This window comes from Chanodichthys erythropterus, chromosome 24 (genome assembly GCF_024489055.1).
Source record: "Chanodichthys erythropterus isolate Z2021 chromosome 24, ASM2448905v1, whole genome shotgun sequence".
NCBI lineage: Eukaryota > Metazoa > Chordata > Actinopteri > Cypriniformes > Xenocyprididae > Chanodichthys > Chanodichthys erythropterus.
The window spans coordinates 21,288,276-21,301,302 of NC_090244.1; the positions used below are offsets into that span (position 1 = coordinate 21,288,276).

A 13,027-nucleotide genomic window follows, 5' to 3' on the forward strand; every position below is an offset into this window, starting at 1 on the left:
CCGAGTTTACCCGTATATAAACATGAGAGTAACGTCAGAGCCATGTAAACTCCGCGGTAGTAAAGCTGCTTCAGGACCCGAAGTTATGGCAGCGATGCAGAGGTAAGACGAAGGAATTATTATCATTATTATGAAATATAGGCTGTGTCTCAAAACCTAGTGCACGAGCACGAGGAGCCGTGTTAAAGAGGGACAAGTTTACAGTTTGTGTCAAGTTACACTATCATTTCCTTCTGAAGTTATCGTTAGGGTTAGGTATAGGGGTAGTGATTTGAACTACATTTTCGGACAGAAATGTTGACTTACATATAGTTCAACAATGGAGATAAAGTCTATTTTTTAATATCATCCGAGAATCAGTCGGATGATCACAAATATGCTATCTAGGAAGGCAGCTGACTCGGTTTGAGACGCATATGAAGGTAGTACAGTTGAATAGACTACAGATAATGTAATTAAAATGCATATAATAAAATATAAATGATACATAATTATATATATATATATATATATATATATATATATATATATATATATATATATATATATATATATATATATATAAAAGATACATAATATATGCAAAGATAATTTGAATATGTAAATATATAATTAGCAAAATCATATATATATATATGATTTTGCTAATTATATATTTACATATTCAAATCATGTATCTTTGCATACTGTTTTAAAAAGTAAAAGGTAATATGAAGTTCTAAAAAAAAACTATGGTAGGCAATTATTTTGGACATTTTATTTTACATTTTAGTTTGAATTGTATATATATATTGATAGAAGTTTCAATTAAAGCAAAATATTGTAGAAAATTAATATTGTTAAAATTCAACCAAAATCCGTATATTTACATTTAGCACAGATAAACACTGCAGTGTGGCATATATAGTGTATTTGAGTTTATAAGTTATTTGGAAAATTAGGCCTGGGTCATTGATGAACAAGGTCTTTAAAAGTGTAAAAAAAACAAAAAAACAAAAACATAATGGAGATATAATTAATTTTGAAGTTTTATTAAGTGTTAACAATGAGATTATGTGGTTTTTATAATCAATTAACACTGATTTTGGCAAAATTTGTCACCAAAAAAGTCATTTGGTTTAACCAAAATTTTTTAATTTTTTTTGTTTTACCTACCTAGTTAGCAAAAGGACAATCAAACATTTTATATTTAGTACAAGTTTTTAAAATATTACAACATTTTCCATGTTTTATAGCGGTTTTACCGAATGACGTGATGACATGAATTTTTCACATAGTTAAAAGAGAGTTAGTTACTTTGCTTCGCGACCATGTGGTCCTTTGCAGGTGTCTGAATGATGTCACATCCTGTCACATGATACTGACAACATGACTTGATCCAAAATGGTCCCTTTATATTGGTTACTCCGAATGACATCAATGAAATTCATTTTTCAGGACATTTTTTTTTCTCATAACAAAGCAACAACTTCTACACATAATTTGAATAAAATTTTGCACTATGTTGATATTTGATGTTATAAAATCATGCCAGAATAAAAAATACATACATGTATTACATTTTAAGATTGGTCGTTGGACAGTTAAACCAAATGACATTTTGACACTTCAAAAACTTTAAAATGTGCAAAATATAATTAAAACCTTTTGGATTCAATAAAAGAGATATAGTTGTACTACCATACATACTTTGAATGTCATATCTTTGTTTTTTATTATTATTAAGGCCCTTTGAACAGAAAAGTGACCCGTCACGTCATTGACAATTCAATTATTTAAAAAAGAAAACTAAAAAATTGCTTATAAATGTAAATTTAAAATAAGCTTCTAGTGCATTCAGTAGACAGCTGTCTGACATACAATGACGTCACTAATCAAATCTCTCTTTTTTTTTTTTATCTTTCATTGTTTTGTTTTATGCAGCACAATCGGCAAACCTCAGTTCGGCCCATGGCTTATAGAGCAGGTGGAAAGTGGGCGGTATGAGGGAGTGCGCATGATAGGCAATGACATATTTCGCATCCCTTGGAAACACAACTCTAGAAAAGACCTTGGGGACGAGGATATTAAAATATTTAAGGTAACTTCCTCCTTTCATCACACGTTTCACTTCTGCATGAATGGTCCAAGAGGCATATAGCTGCAGTCTGAAGATCTTCAAAGGGGGGTGCAATTAAAAAAGAGGGGGTGGGATTTCCTAACCATTGAGTGGAATTCACCCTTAAATTGTTTTATAGACCATTCACACCTGATGATGCACCAATGACTTGATTTGAATTATACTAACTTGAAATAAATGTAACATGCACTTTGTTACAGGAGTGGGCTGTGGTCAGTGGGAAGATCAACGAGCACCCTAACGACAAAGCCAAATGGAAGACAAATTTCCGTTGTGCGCTTTATAGTCTGAAAAACTTTGAGATGTTAGAGGATCACTCCAAAGATCCGGACGACCAACACAAAGTCTATCGCATTATCCGTCCTCAAAGTGAGTTTAACTGCTCAATCTGCACTTGTCATGGAAAAATGAGTTGATTTATAAAGCTCTGGCTAATCTTGTTCTTCAGATCACCAAGAGGTACAGAGTGCAGAGCCAGTTCAACTTCCCCTACCATTCATTTCTGAGGTCTTCAGCACAAATGATTACATGCCTGAAGACATGGAGGTAAGGCCCAGATTTATGACTGTTAATGATGATATGTACACAATAAATGGAATTCATTCTTTTTTTAAATATGAAATATTTTTAAATATTACTTGAATTAAAAAATTTGGAATAATTACATATTTTTTTCTTTTTTTTGTTGTAAAAATCTCTTAGGCTCACCAAGGCTGCATTTATTTGATAAAAAATAAAGAAGAAACTGTGAAAAAGTATTATTATTTAAAAGAACAGTTTTCTTTTTTAATATATTTTAAAATATAATTTATTCCTGTGATCAAAGCTGAATTTTCAGCATCTTTACTCCAGTCTTCAGTGTCACATGATCCTTCAGAAATCATTCTAATATGCTGATCTGCTGCTCAAGAAACATATTATTATTATTATCAATGTTAAAAACAGCTTTTGCTGCTTCATATTTTCGTATATTAATACTTTAATTCAGCAAGGATGGAATAAATTGATCAAAAGTGACAGTAAAGACCTTTATAATGTTACATTAATTATAATAACTTTCTATGAATTAAAGAATCCTGAAAAAAAATATTGATCACAATAAGAACCATTATTAATAATTCAGCCTCAGTAATAATTGTTAATGATTGCATGTCAAATCATCATATTAGAATGATTTATGAAGGATCGTGTGACACTGAAATTCAGCTTTGATATCACAGGAGTAAATTACATTTTAAATTATATTTATGAAGAAAACATTTAATATTTAAATAATATTTACATTACAATATTATCATTTTTACTGTATTTTTGATCAAAATGCTTTATTTAAAAAATCGTAAATATTCCACATTGACCGGTATTGTATATAAATAAAGTGATTTAAATATATTTTTGAAAATATAATAAATATATTATATTGTGTCTTTTACAGCAGGAATTGCTCAGCCAGGTGGAGACAATGCATCTAAATCCACAACCGGCAGGTATAAAATTTACCATCACTACGATGAGTACATTTAGTAGTTTAAATCATGACTTAGCAACTCAAATCTTAATGTGCGGTCAGTCACATACTGAAATCCAGTCATTTCAATAGGATCTGTGTGGTCAGAATTGTCAAGTTCACACAAATACACTGACCAACAGAAAGCTGCCTGTTTTGAAAGTGACTTCTGTCTGAGCACAATGCATACTTATATAAATAAAGATGACTTAACATCACTTGACTCATTATAAGCATTATATTAGCAAGTTTTGCTCCATGGCAGGAAGTGTGATAGATGGGGAGGCACTTTGGATTCGGCACATTCACAATATACCCTCTTTCTATTCACAGAAACCCAACCATGGGACTGTTCCCAACAAAACATACAGACTACCTCGAGGAGCTACTTTGGGACACCCTACCCAGACCAATGCATGCAGAACAACATGCCTGACCCAGTCCAGCAACCCTACACTACTGGTAACACAAGACACCAGACGCCAAAACAGTTTTATTCAACCAAGTTTCATAAGAAATTGTAACTGTTTTTTACAAGTTGGCTAATTTGTACAATTTGATTAGTATAAAAACATACAATTTTAAGAAAAAAAGCAAACATTAAATGGTTAGTTCACCCAAAAATGAAAATTATCCCATGATTTACTCACCCTCAAGCCATCCGTGGTAAAAAAAAAAAATGTCTTGTTTCTTCCAAGTTTTATAATGGTAGTGAATGGCACTCCTGATTTTGAAGTCTAAAAAAGTGCATCCATCCATCATAAAAGTAATCCATACGACTCCAGGGGGTTAATAAAGGCCTTCTGAAGTGAAGCGATGCATTTTTGTAAGAAAAATATCCATATTTAAAACTTCATAAACTAAAATAACTAGCTTCTGGCAGACTACCTATGCAAATTGACTGGATATCTTTTAGGATGGATGGATGGATGTGCTTTTTTGGGCTTCAAAATCTCGAACACCATTCACTACCATTATAAAGCTTGGAAGAGCCAGAATATTTTATAACTCTGATTGTGTTCATTTGAAAGAAGATAGTCATATACACCGAGGATGGCTTGAGGTTGAGTTAATCATGGGATAATTTTCATTAAGGTTCACCCAAAACCTAACTGTAAGTGGGGCGAAAATATATGAATGAGATTGTATGAATTCGCCACAAATTTGACAAAACGTAAAATATGCCACGAGACTGTGTTGGTTGTATTTGAACCATTGACACTGTCCATATCTAGAATATTGCATATTACATAGTAGTGTATCTCTAAATTGTGTTATATAATGTTACTTCCAGCACAGCAATGGAACGTTCCTGCTCTCTGCGACCTGGAGATCTCGATCAACTACAGAAGAACAGAAGTTTTGAAAACTCGCCTGTGTTCGTCACTCGTTCAGTTTTACTACCAGTGTGACCCATCTGAGCTGATTGGAGAGCCAATACGCTTCCCAACCACCGAGGGTCTGATCGACCACAAACAGATTCAGTTCACTAAACGCATCCTAGACAGCATTCAGAGAGGTCTGCAGCTGGAGGTGAACCAGTATGGCATCTACGGCTTCCGTCAGGACAAGTGTAAGGTCTTTGTCAGCACCAGTGACCCATCTGAGATCCAGAACCCAGAGCCCAGAAAACTGCATCAGAACTCCAAGGAGCAACTGTTCAGTTTTGATAAGTACATAAAAGGTATAAATGATGAGAAGGGAGTATTTACTAAACATACTGAATATTGTTCTATAATATGTTGAATTAATATCCAATTCATTTGCAAACAACTTTTAATTACCAAAAACATAATTTTATAGCTTGGTTCACCATTTGCAACCCTGTTACCATGATTGTTCCCCATTACAAAAATGAAATATTCCTTAAAATTGTGACATATAGGAAGTGACATCATCATAGGGTGTTTTCTACAGCATAGCAATAAAAAATCTCATGCCATTTTCTCAGTTTTTTCAACAAATTGCAGAATTGACTGTATGGGTAAATCTCAAATTTCAAACCTGTTACCATACTTATTGTGCAGAAATTTTTTTGAAAATTTATTTTCCCCTTAAATTTATGAATAATATAAGTTTATCACAAACTAAAAATCAGCATTTGGTCCCAAACTAGCTACTGAGTGACAGATTATGTGAAATATGCAACCCTGTTACTCATTTTAACATTCATTTTAAATACATTTTATTTAGCCTAATACTTATATAAATATAATTTAAAACAAATGTTAAGCACCTTTCGCTGACAAATTGTTGAAAAAAAAAAAAAACTGCAAGTAAAAAAACATTTTTTTCCCCAATTTTCTCGCAAATCGTAGAATTGACTGCTTAGCCTTCAACCCTGTTACTGTGTTTATTCTGGAAAAAAAGAAGAGAAAACACTGAACAAATATTTTTCTTTAATTTATGGAAAATATGTTTATCACTAACTACAAAACCAGCATTTGATCCCATACTAGCTAACAACTACTGAGTGACTGATTTCTGTGAATTATGCAACCCTGTTACTCATTTTGACCTTCATTTTAAATACATTTTATTTAGCCTAATACTTATATAAATATAATTTAAAACAAATGTTAAGCACCTTTCGCTGACAAATTGTTGAAAAAAAAAAAAACTGCAAGTAAAAAAACATTTTTTTCCCCAATTTTCTCGCAAATCGTAGAATTGACTGCTTAGCCTTCAACCCTGTTACTGTGTTTATTCTGGAAAAAAAGAAGAGAAAACACTGAACAAATATTTTTCTTTAATTTATGGAAAATATGTTTATCACTAACTACAAAACCAGCATTTGATCCCATACTAGCTAACAACTACTGAGTGACTGATTTCTGTGAATTATGCAACCCTGTTACTCATTTTGACCTTCATTTTAAATACATTTTATTTAGCCTAATACTTATATAAATATAATTTAAAACAAATGTTAAGCACCTTTCGCTGACAAATTGTTGAAAAAAAAAAAAAACTGCAAGTAAAAAAACATTTTTTTCCCCAATTTTCTCGCAAATCGTAGAATTGACTGCTTAGCCTTCAACCCTCTTACTGTGTTTATTCTGGAAAAAAAGAAGAGAAAACACTGAACAAATATTTTTCTTTAATTTATGGAAAATATGTTTATCACTAACTACAAAACCAGCATTTGATCCCATACTAGCTAACAACTACTGAGTGACTGATTTCTGTGAATTATGCAACCCTGTTACTCATTTTGACCTTCATTTTAAATACATTTTATTTAGCCTAATACTTATATAAATATAATTTAAAACAAATGTTAAGCACCTTTCGCTGACAAATTGTTGAAAAAAAAAAAAAAACTGCAAGTAAAAAAACATTTTTTTTCCCAATTTTCTCGCAAATCGTAGAATTGACTGCTTAGCCTTCAACCCTGTTACTGTGTTTATTCTGGAAAAAAAGAAGAGAAAACACTGAACAAATATTTTTCTTTAATTTATGGAAAATATGTTTATCACTAACTACAAAACCAGCATTTGATCCCATACTAGCTAACAACTACTGAGTGACTGATTTCTGTGAATTATGCAACCCTGTTACTCATTTTGACCTTCATTTTAAATACATTTTATTTAGCCTAATACTTATATAAATATAATTTAAAACAAATGTTAAGCACCTTTCGCTGACAAATTGTTGAAAAAAAAAAAAAACTGCAAGTAAAAAAACATTTTTTTTCCCAATTTTCTCGCAAATCGTAGAATTGACTGCTTAGCCTTCAACCCTGTTACTGTGTTTATTCTGGAAAAAAAGAAGAGAAAACACTGAACAAATATTTTTCTTTAATTTATGGAAAATATGTTTATCACTAACTACAAAACCAGCATTTGATCCCATACTAGCTAACAACTACTGAGTGACTGATTTCTGTGAATTATGCAACCCTGTTACTCATTTTGACCTTCATTTTAAATACATTTTATTTAGCCTAATACTTATATAAATATAATTTAAAACAAATGTTAAGCACCTTTCGCTGACAAATTGTTGAAAAAAAAAACTGCAAGTAAAAAAACATTTTTTTTCCCAATTTTCTCGCAAATCGTAGAATTGACTGCTTAGCCTTCAACCCTGTTAATGTGTTTATTCTGGAAAAAAAGAAGAGAAAACGCTGAACAAATATTTTTCTTTAATTTATGGAAAATATGTTTATCACTAACTACAAAACCAGCATTTGATCCCATACTAGCTAACAACTACTGAGTGACTGATTTCTGTGAATTATGCAACCCTGTTACTCATTTTGACCTTCATTTTAAATACATTTTATTTAGCCTAATACTTATATAAATATAATTTAAAACAAATGTTAAGCACCTTTCGCTGACAAATTGTTGAAAAAAAAAACTGCAAGTAAAAAAACATTTTTTTCCCCAATTTTCTCGCAAATCGTAGAATTGACTGCTTAGCCTTCAACCCTGTTACTGTGTTTATTCTGGAAAAAAAGAAGAGAAAACACTGAACAAATATTTTTCTTTAATTTATGGAAAATATGTTTATCACTAACTACAAAACCAGCATTTGATCCCATACTAGCTAACAACTACTGAGTGACTGATTTCTGTGAATTATGCAACCCTGTTACTCATTTTGACCTTCATTTTAAATACATTTTATTTAGCCTAATACTTATATAAATATAATTTAAAACAAATGTTAAGCACCTTTCGCTGACAAATTGTTGAAAAAAAAAAAAAACTGCAAGTAAAAAAACATTTTTTTTCCCAATTTTCTCGCAAATCGTAGAATTGACTGCTTAGCCTTCAACCCTGTTAATGTGTTTATTCTGGAAAAAAAGAAGAGAAAACGCTGAACAAATATTTTTCTTTAATTTATGGAAAATATGTTTATAGCTAACTACAAAACCAGCATTTGATCCCATACTAGCTAACAACTACTGAGTGACCGATTTCTGTGAATTATGCAACCCTGTTACTCATTTTGACCTTCATTTTAAATACATTTTATTTAGCCTAATACTTATATAAATATAATTTAAAACAAATGTTAAGCACCTTTCGCTGACAAATTGTTGAAAAAAAAAAAAACTGCAAGTAAAAAAACATTTTTTTTCCCAATTTTCTCGCAAATCGTAGAATTGACTGCTTAGCCTTCAACCCTGTTAATGTGTTTATTCTGGAAAAAAAGAAGAGAAAACGCTGAACAAATATTTTTCTTTAATTTATGGAAAATATGTTTATAGCTAACTACAAAACCAGCATTTAATCCCATACTAGCTAACAACTACTGAGTGACCGATTTCTGTGAATTATGCAACCCTGTTACTCATTTTGACCTTCATTTTAAATACATTTTATTTACTCTAATACTTATATAAATATAATTTAAAACAAATGTTAAGTTCCATTCGCTGACAAATTGTTGACAAATTTTTTTTTTTTTTTTCAATTTTCTCGCAAATCGCAGAATTGACTGCTTAGCCTTCAACCCTGTTAGCGTGTTTATTCTGGGGAAAAGATAATGTTTCAAAATATGCTACTGTAACAGTTTAGACAGTATAAGCTATGATTTTAATATTAAATATTTAAATTTTACAAACTGATGGACAAGTTGAAAATCTTTTCTGTTGTAACTGACAGTATGTTACAAATGCTGTCTTTAAATAGACAATAACAACCTCAACTGTATTACAGCAATGTGTTTTCTCATTCGGATTCGAATATCACAATTGTTTTTCAGATCTGGTGGATTTTAAAGAGAACAGACGGGGGTCTCCGGATTACACCATCTACCTGTGCTTTGGGGAGAAGCTCCCTGATGGAAAACCACTGGAGAAAAAACTCATCACTGTCAAAGTAAATATCTTAAAACAGAAACACATTTTTAGTTGCATTTTAAGTGTTTAAGATATAACGTATCTTTTTCATCTTTCGCAGGTTGTCCCTCTGATATGCCGCGAATTACATGAAAGAGCTCAAATGGAGGGAGCGTCCTCTCTTCGAGATAACGTTAGCTTGCAGATCTCCCACAACAGCCTTTTTGACCTTATAAATTCTTTGGGTCTGCCTTCAATGGACTAAAGCTTCTGTTTTCACCATGAAATTAGTCAGCTGTCATTCATTTTCAAGTTTATTCGTTTTGCTACTGTTTACTTCTAGCACAATGCAAACTGAGAGATCTTTTTTTAGAGGTTATTTCCATGGGGCATTCTGGGGGGATTGCTTTGCGGATCTTGTATTTGCTCAAAACTCATTGCTGGTCTTTTACTGTTTGATGGTAATCTCAATGAAACTATTGTCTGAAACATCTCCTTGTTAATATTTTCTAATGAGGGCTTCAGTCTCATTTTAATATCTTGTCTTCTAGTGAAGAATCTTTCACACTTTGCCCAAAGGGCTAAATTTGCTTTTTGTCTGTTTCCTTGTTTATGAATGTGATATCTAGAAAGATTGATGAAATTAAATGGAGTCATTTAAAAAGTAGTGGCTGACTTTTGTGGCTGTTAATTTATTGGATAATGCTGATACCAATAACTAAAGAGTGATGATGGACATCATGTAAAAATGTCAAAGTTGAATAAACATATATGTTAAATGTAATATTTATTTTGTTATATCATTTAAAAATGTTAATATAAAACATATTGCATTATATAAAATATGTATTAAATATAAACATTAAATGTATATTTACATGTAAGACAGTGAATAAGATGTACTCAAAATCGAAAATTCACAGATCTATAACTAAACTATTCAGCACATTTCACAACTAGACATTTTCAAAATTCCTCCTAACTAAACATTATTTTCGGAATACACTGTGCAGAATTATTAGGCAAGTTGATTTTCAGATTTTTTAAATTTATTTATTTATTTTTTACCAAGGCCATTTTACCAATTCCAAACCACATAAATATTAAAGGTACAATATGTAAGATTTTTGCAGTAAAATATCCAAAAACCACTAGGCCAGTGTTATATATTTTGTTCAGCTGATTACTTACAATATCTTTAATGTTTTCAACTACTTGTAAATCATGAGAAATTCCCCATTCTAAACAGTGACACGGGGCAGTGCAGTCGCCTGTCAATGACGCAGTTACCTTTGTTACCGCCTTTACTGACGTAGAAACCACATGACAACAGTGCCGTGGACAAATGCGGAAGTAGTGTCTAGCGTCCAGCAAACCACTAGCTTGCTTCAAGCAGTTCCTTATTTACTTCTTGCACGTTTTATGGTGGATTGTGTTACTTATTTATGGAACATAATTACTGTTTACCATCTGCCGCTGATTCTGTCGACAAGGACAGCTCCCGTAAACTCATGACCGGAAAAGCGGAAGCGGCGCCGGCGACTGTGTCATAATAAAAGTCCTGCTGCTCGTGAGGCATGTGTTGATCAATCGCTCCAGCTCCTCATTCAGCTCCTGCAACACTTGGTCCGGCTCTGCTTCATACTACAGTAACGTTAATAATCGCATCCACAAACATGAGTTCTTCCAGACTCCAATCCTTATTCTTTTGCACCGTCCGTTGAGATGGAGACCACGCATGTCCCAAGTTTCCGCTCTAAAACTTGGCGTCATCAAACTACGCCTTTGTTTTCAATAGGCTTCTAGCGACCTCTAGCGGAAACAAATATCACAAATTGTACCTTTAACTATTATTAATATTGCATTTAATCATTTATAAGTGATATATAATTGTTCATGAAGGTTGGAAATGAAAAACACCTTATATTCAGGTGTACAGAATTATTAGGCAGGTTTTCTTTTACAGACAAAACAAGCCAAAAAAAGATTTAAATTTTGACTTTTCAGTCTAAGTTACTAAATGCACATGAGAAGGCTGGAATACTAATGCAATACTATAAATTGCAAAGTTAAGGCATGACCATTGGACAGCAAAACGCTCATTGGGTCCAGCACCACCATTTTCCAGAACTGAAAACTACTGTACCTGGAGTCTTCAGAAGTGTGAGGTGTCAGGATCTCAGAGACTTAGGTTAGGTGAAGAACCCTTAAAAATGACCCCCACTTAATAAGAATCACAAGCTGAAGTGAAGTAAAATACATGAAGACTGATTTCCTATAGGCTTTATAGACAGACAGATTGAGAGTGACTCTTGTAGGACCAGCACCACATCCTCTTGTACCACTGTTTGCAACTTTGCAATTTCCAGTATTGAATCCTTCTCATGAGCATTATTTAAAATATATTATATATATATATATATATATATATATATATATATATATATATATATATATATATATATATTTTTTTTTTTTTTTTTTTTTTTACTTTTTTGCCAGTTAAATCTCTTTTTTTGGCTCATTTTGCCTGTAACAGAAATCTTGTCTAATAATTCTGCACACCGGAATATAAGGCATGTTTTATTTCCAGCCTTCATGAACAATTATATATCACTTATAAATGATTAATTACAAAATTTATAGTAGTTATTAGGATTGGTGTGGTTTGGAATTGGTAAAATGTGCTTGGAAAAAAAAATATGATCAGAGCTTTCATAAAAATCAACGTGCCTAATAATTCTGCACATGGTTTATTATATGACTAATTGTGCAATCATTGGGTCTCATTCACTAAGCATGCGTACGCACAAATTTGTGCGTGAAATGTGCGTATGAAGAATTTTAAGAACAAATCATGATTCACCGAAAATTTCGTACTAAAAATTATTCTAAATTTACAACAAAATATAGGAAGAACTAAAAGCACTCTTGCTCAAAAAGCACTTACTCTGTATGGACTTATAATCATTAAGAAGTCATATAAATATGAAATTTCATCCTAACATGACTATAATTATTATATTAAAGTATGTTACATAATTAAAGTATGTTGTATAATTGTATTATATAATCCATCTATAAAATTATTAAATAATATAATTTAATCTTAAATACATTTCATCATATACAGTGATTATGTTCAGCTGCGAGGTTTCTCTGAATAACAGATGCATGTGTGTATGTACAGCTGCCTCATGAGGTGTCTATAATCTGGGTCTGTATGAAAGGTGTTTATTGTGAGAACTTGTGAGAATGGCACGCTTGGCATTGCTGGAGGATCAGGCGAGAGCGTGTCATTAAACAGCGCCAGCGGCATGGCTTAACAGAGTGATGCAAGCCTGTTATTAAAGCACGTGGGAAGCCCTTAAAGACATGGTTTCATTCACCAATGAAATCTGACAACAACTGTCACATAAATTTTGTTTCTAAACGCTCGAATCATGACAAAAAAATAAATTTTTCAGACTGGATCGAGCTAATGCGCATGTGCAGTCCTAAGTGTGCGTCTTTATAGAAAGCGTGAGTCTGACTGTTTCTATAGGAACCGGAGCTTTAACGGCCGCTGCAGTGACGCGATGACTTTATCAATCAGCGATTGGCT

At 32.1% G+C, this 13,027-nt stretch overlaps 2 protein-coding genes across 2 annotated transcripts in view; one reads left to right on the plus strand and one right to left on the minus strand.

Annotated features, from left to right (window-relative positions):
- irf7 (interferon regulatory factor 7) lies at window positions 1–10,179 on the plus strand. The gene is made up of 9 exons (XM_067378832.1): window positions 1–102; window positions 1,924–2,080; window positions 2,320–2,488; window positions 2,568–2,665; window positions 3,555–3,606; window positions 3,960–4,088; window positions 4,921–5,310; window positions 9,348–9,463; window positions 9,545–10,179. The coding sequence occupies exons 1-9, from the start codon at window positions 23–25 to the stop codon at window positions 9,686–9,688; spliced, it is 1,335 nt and encodes a 444-aa protein (XP_067234933.1). The 5' UTR covers window positions 1–22; the 3' UTR covers window positions 9,689–10,179.
- Window positions 8,054–13,027, minus strand: part of phrf1 (PHD and ring finger domains 1) — a 26,303-nt gene continuing 21,329 nt past the window's right edge. The window contains exon 19 of the mRNA XM_067378829.1: window positions 8,054–8,082. The gene's annotated coding sequence lies outside the window, so the exon portion shown is untranslated. The remainder of the gene's footprint in view (window positions 8,083–13,027) is intronic.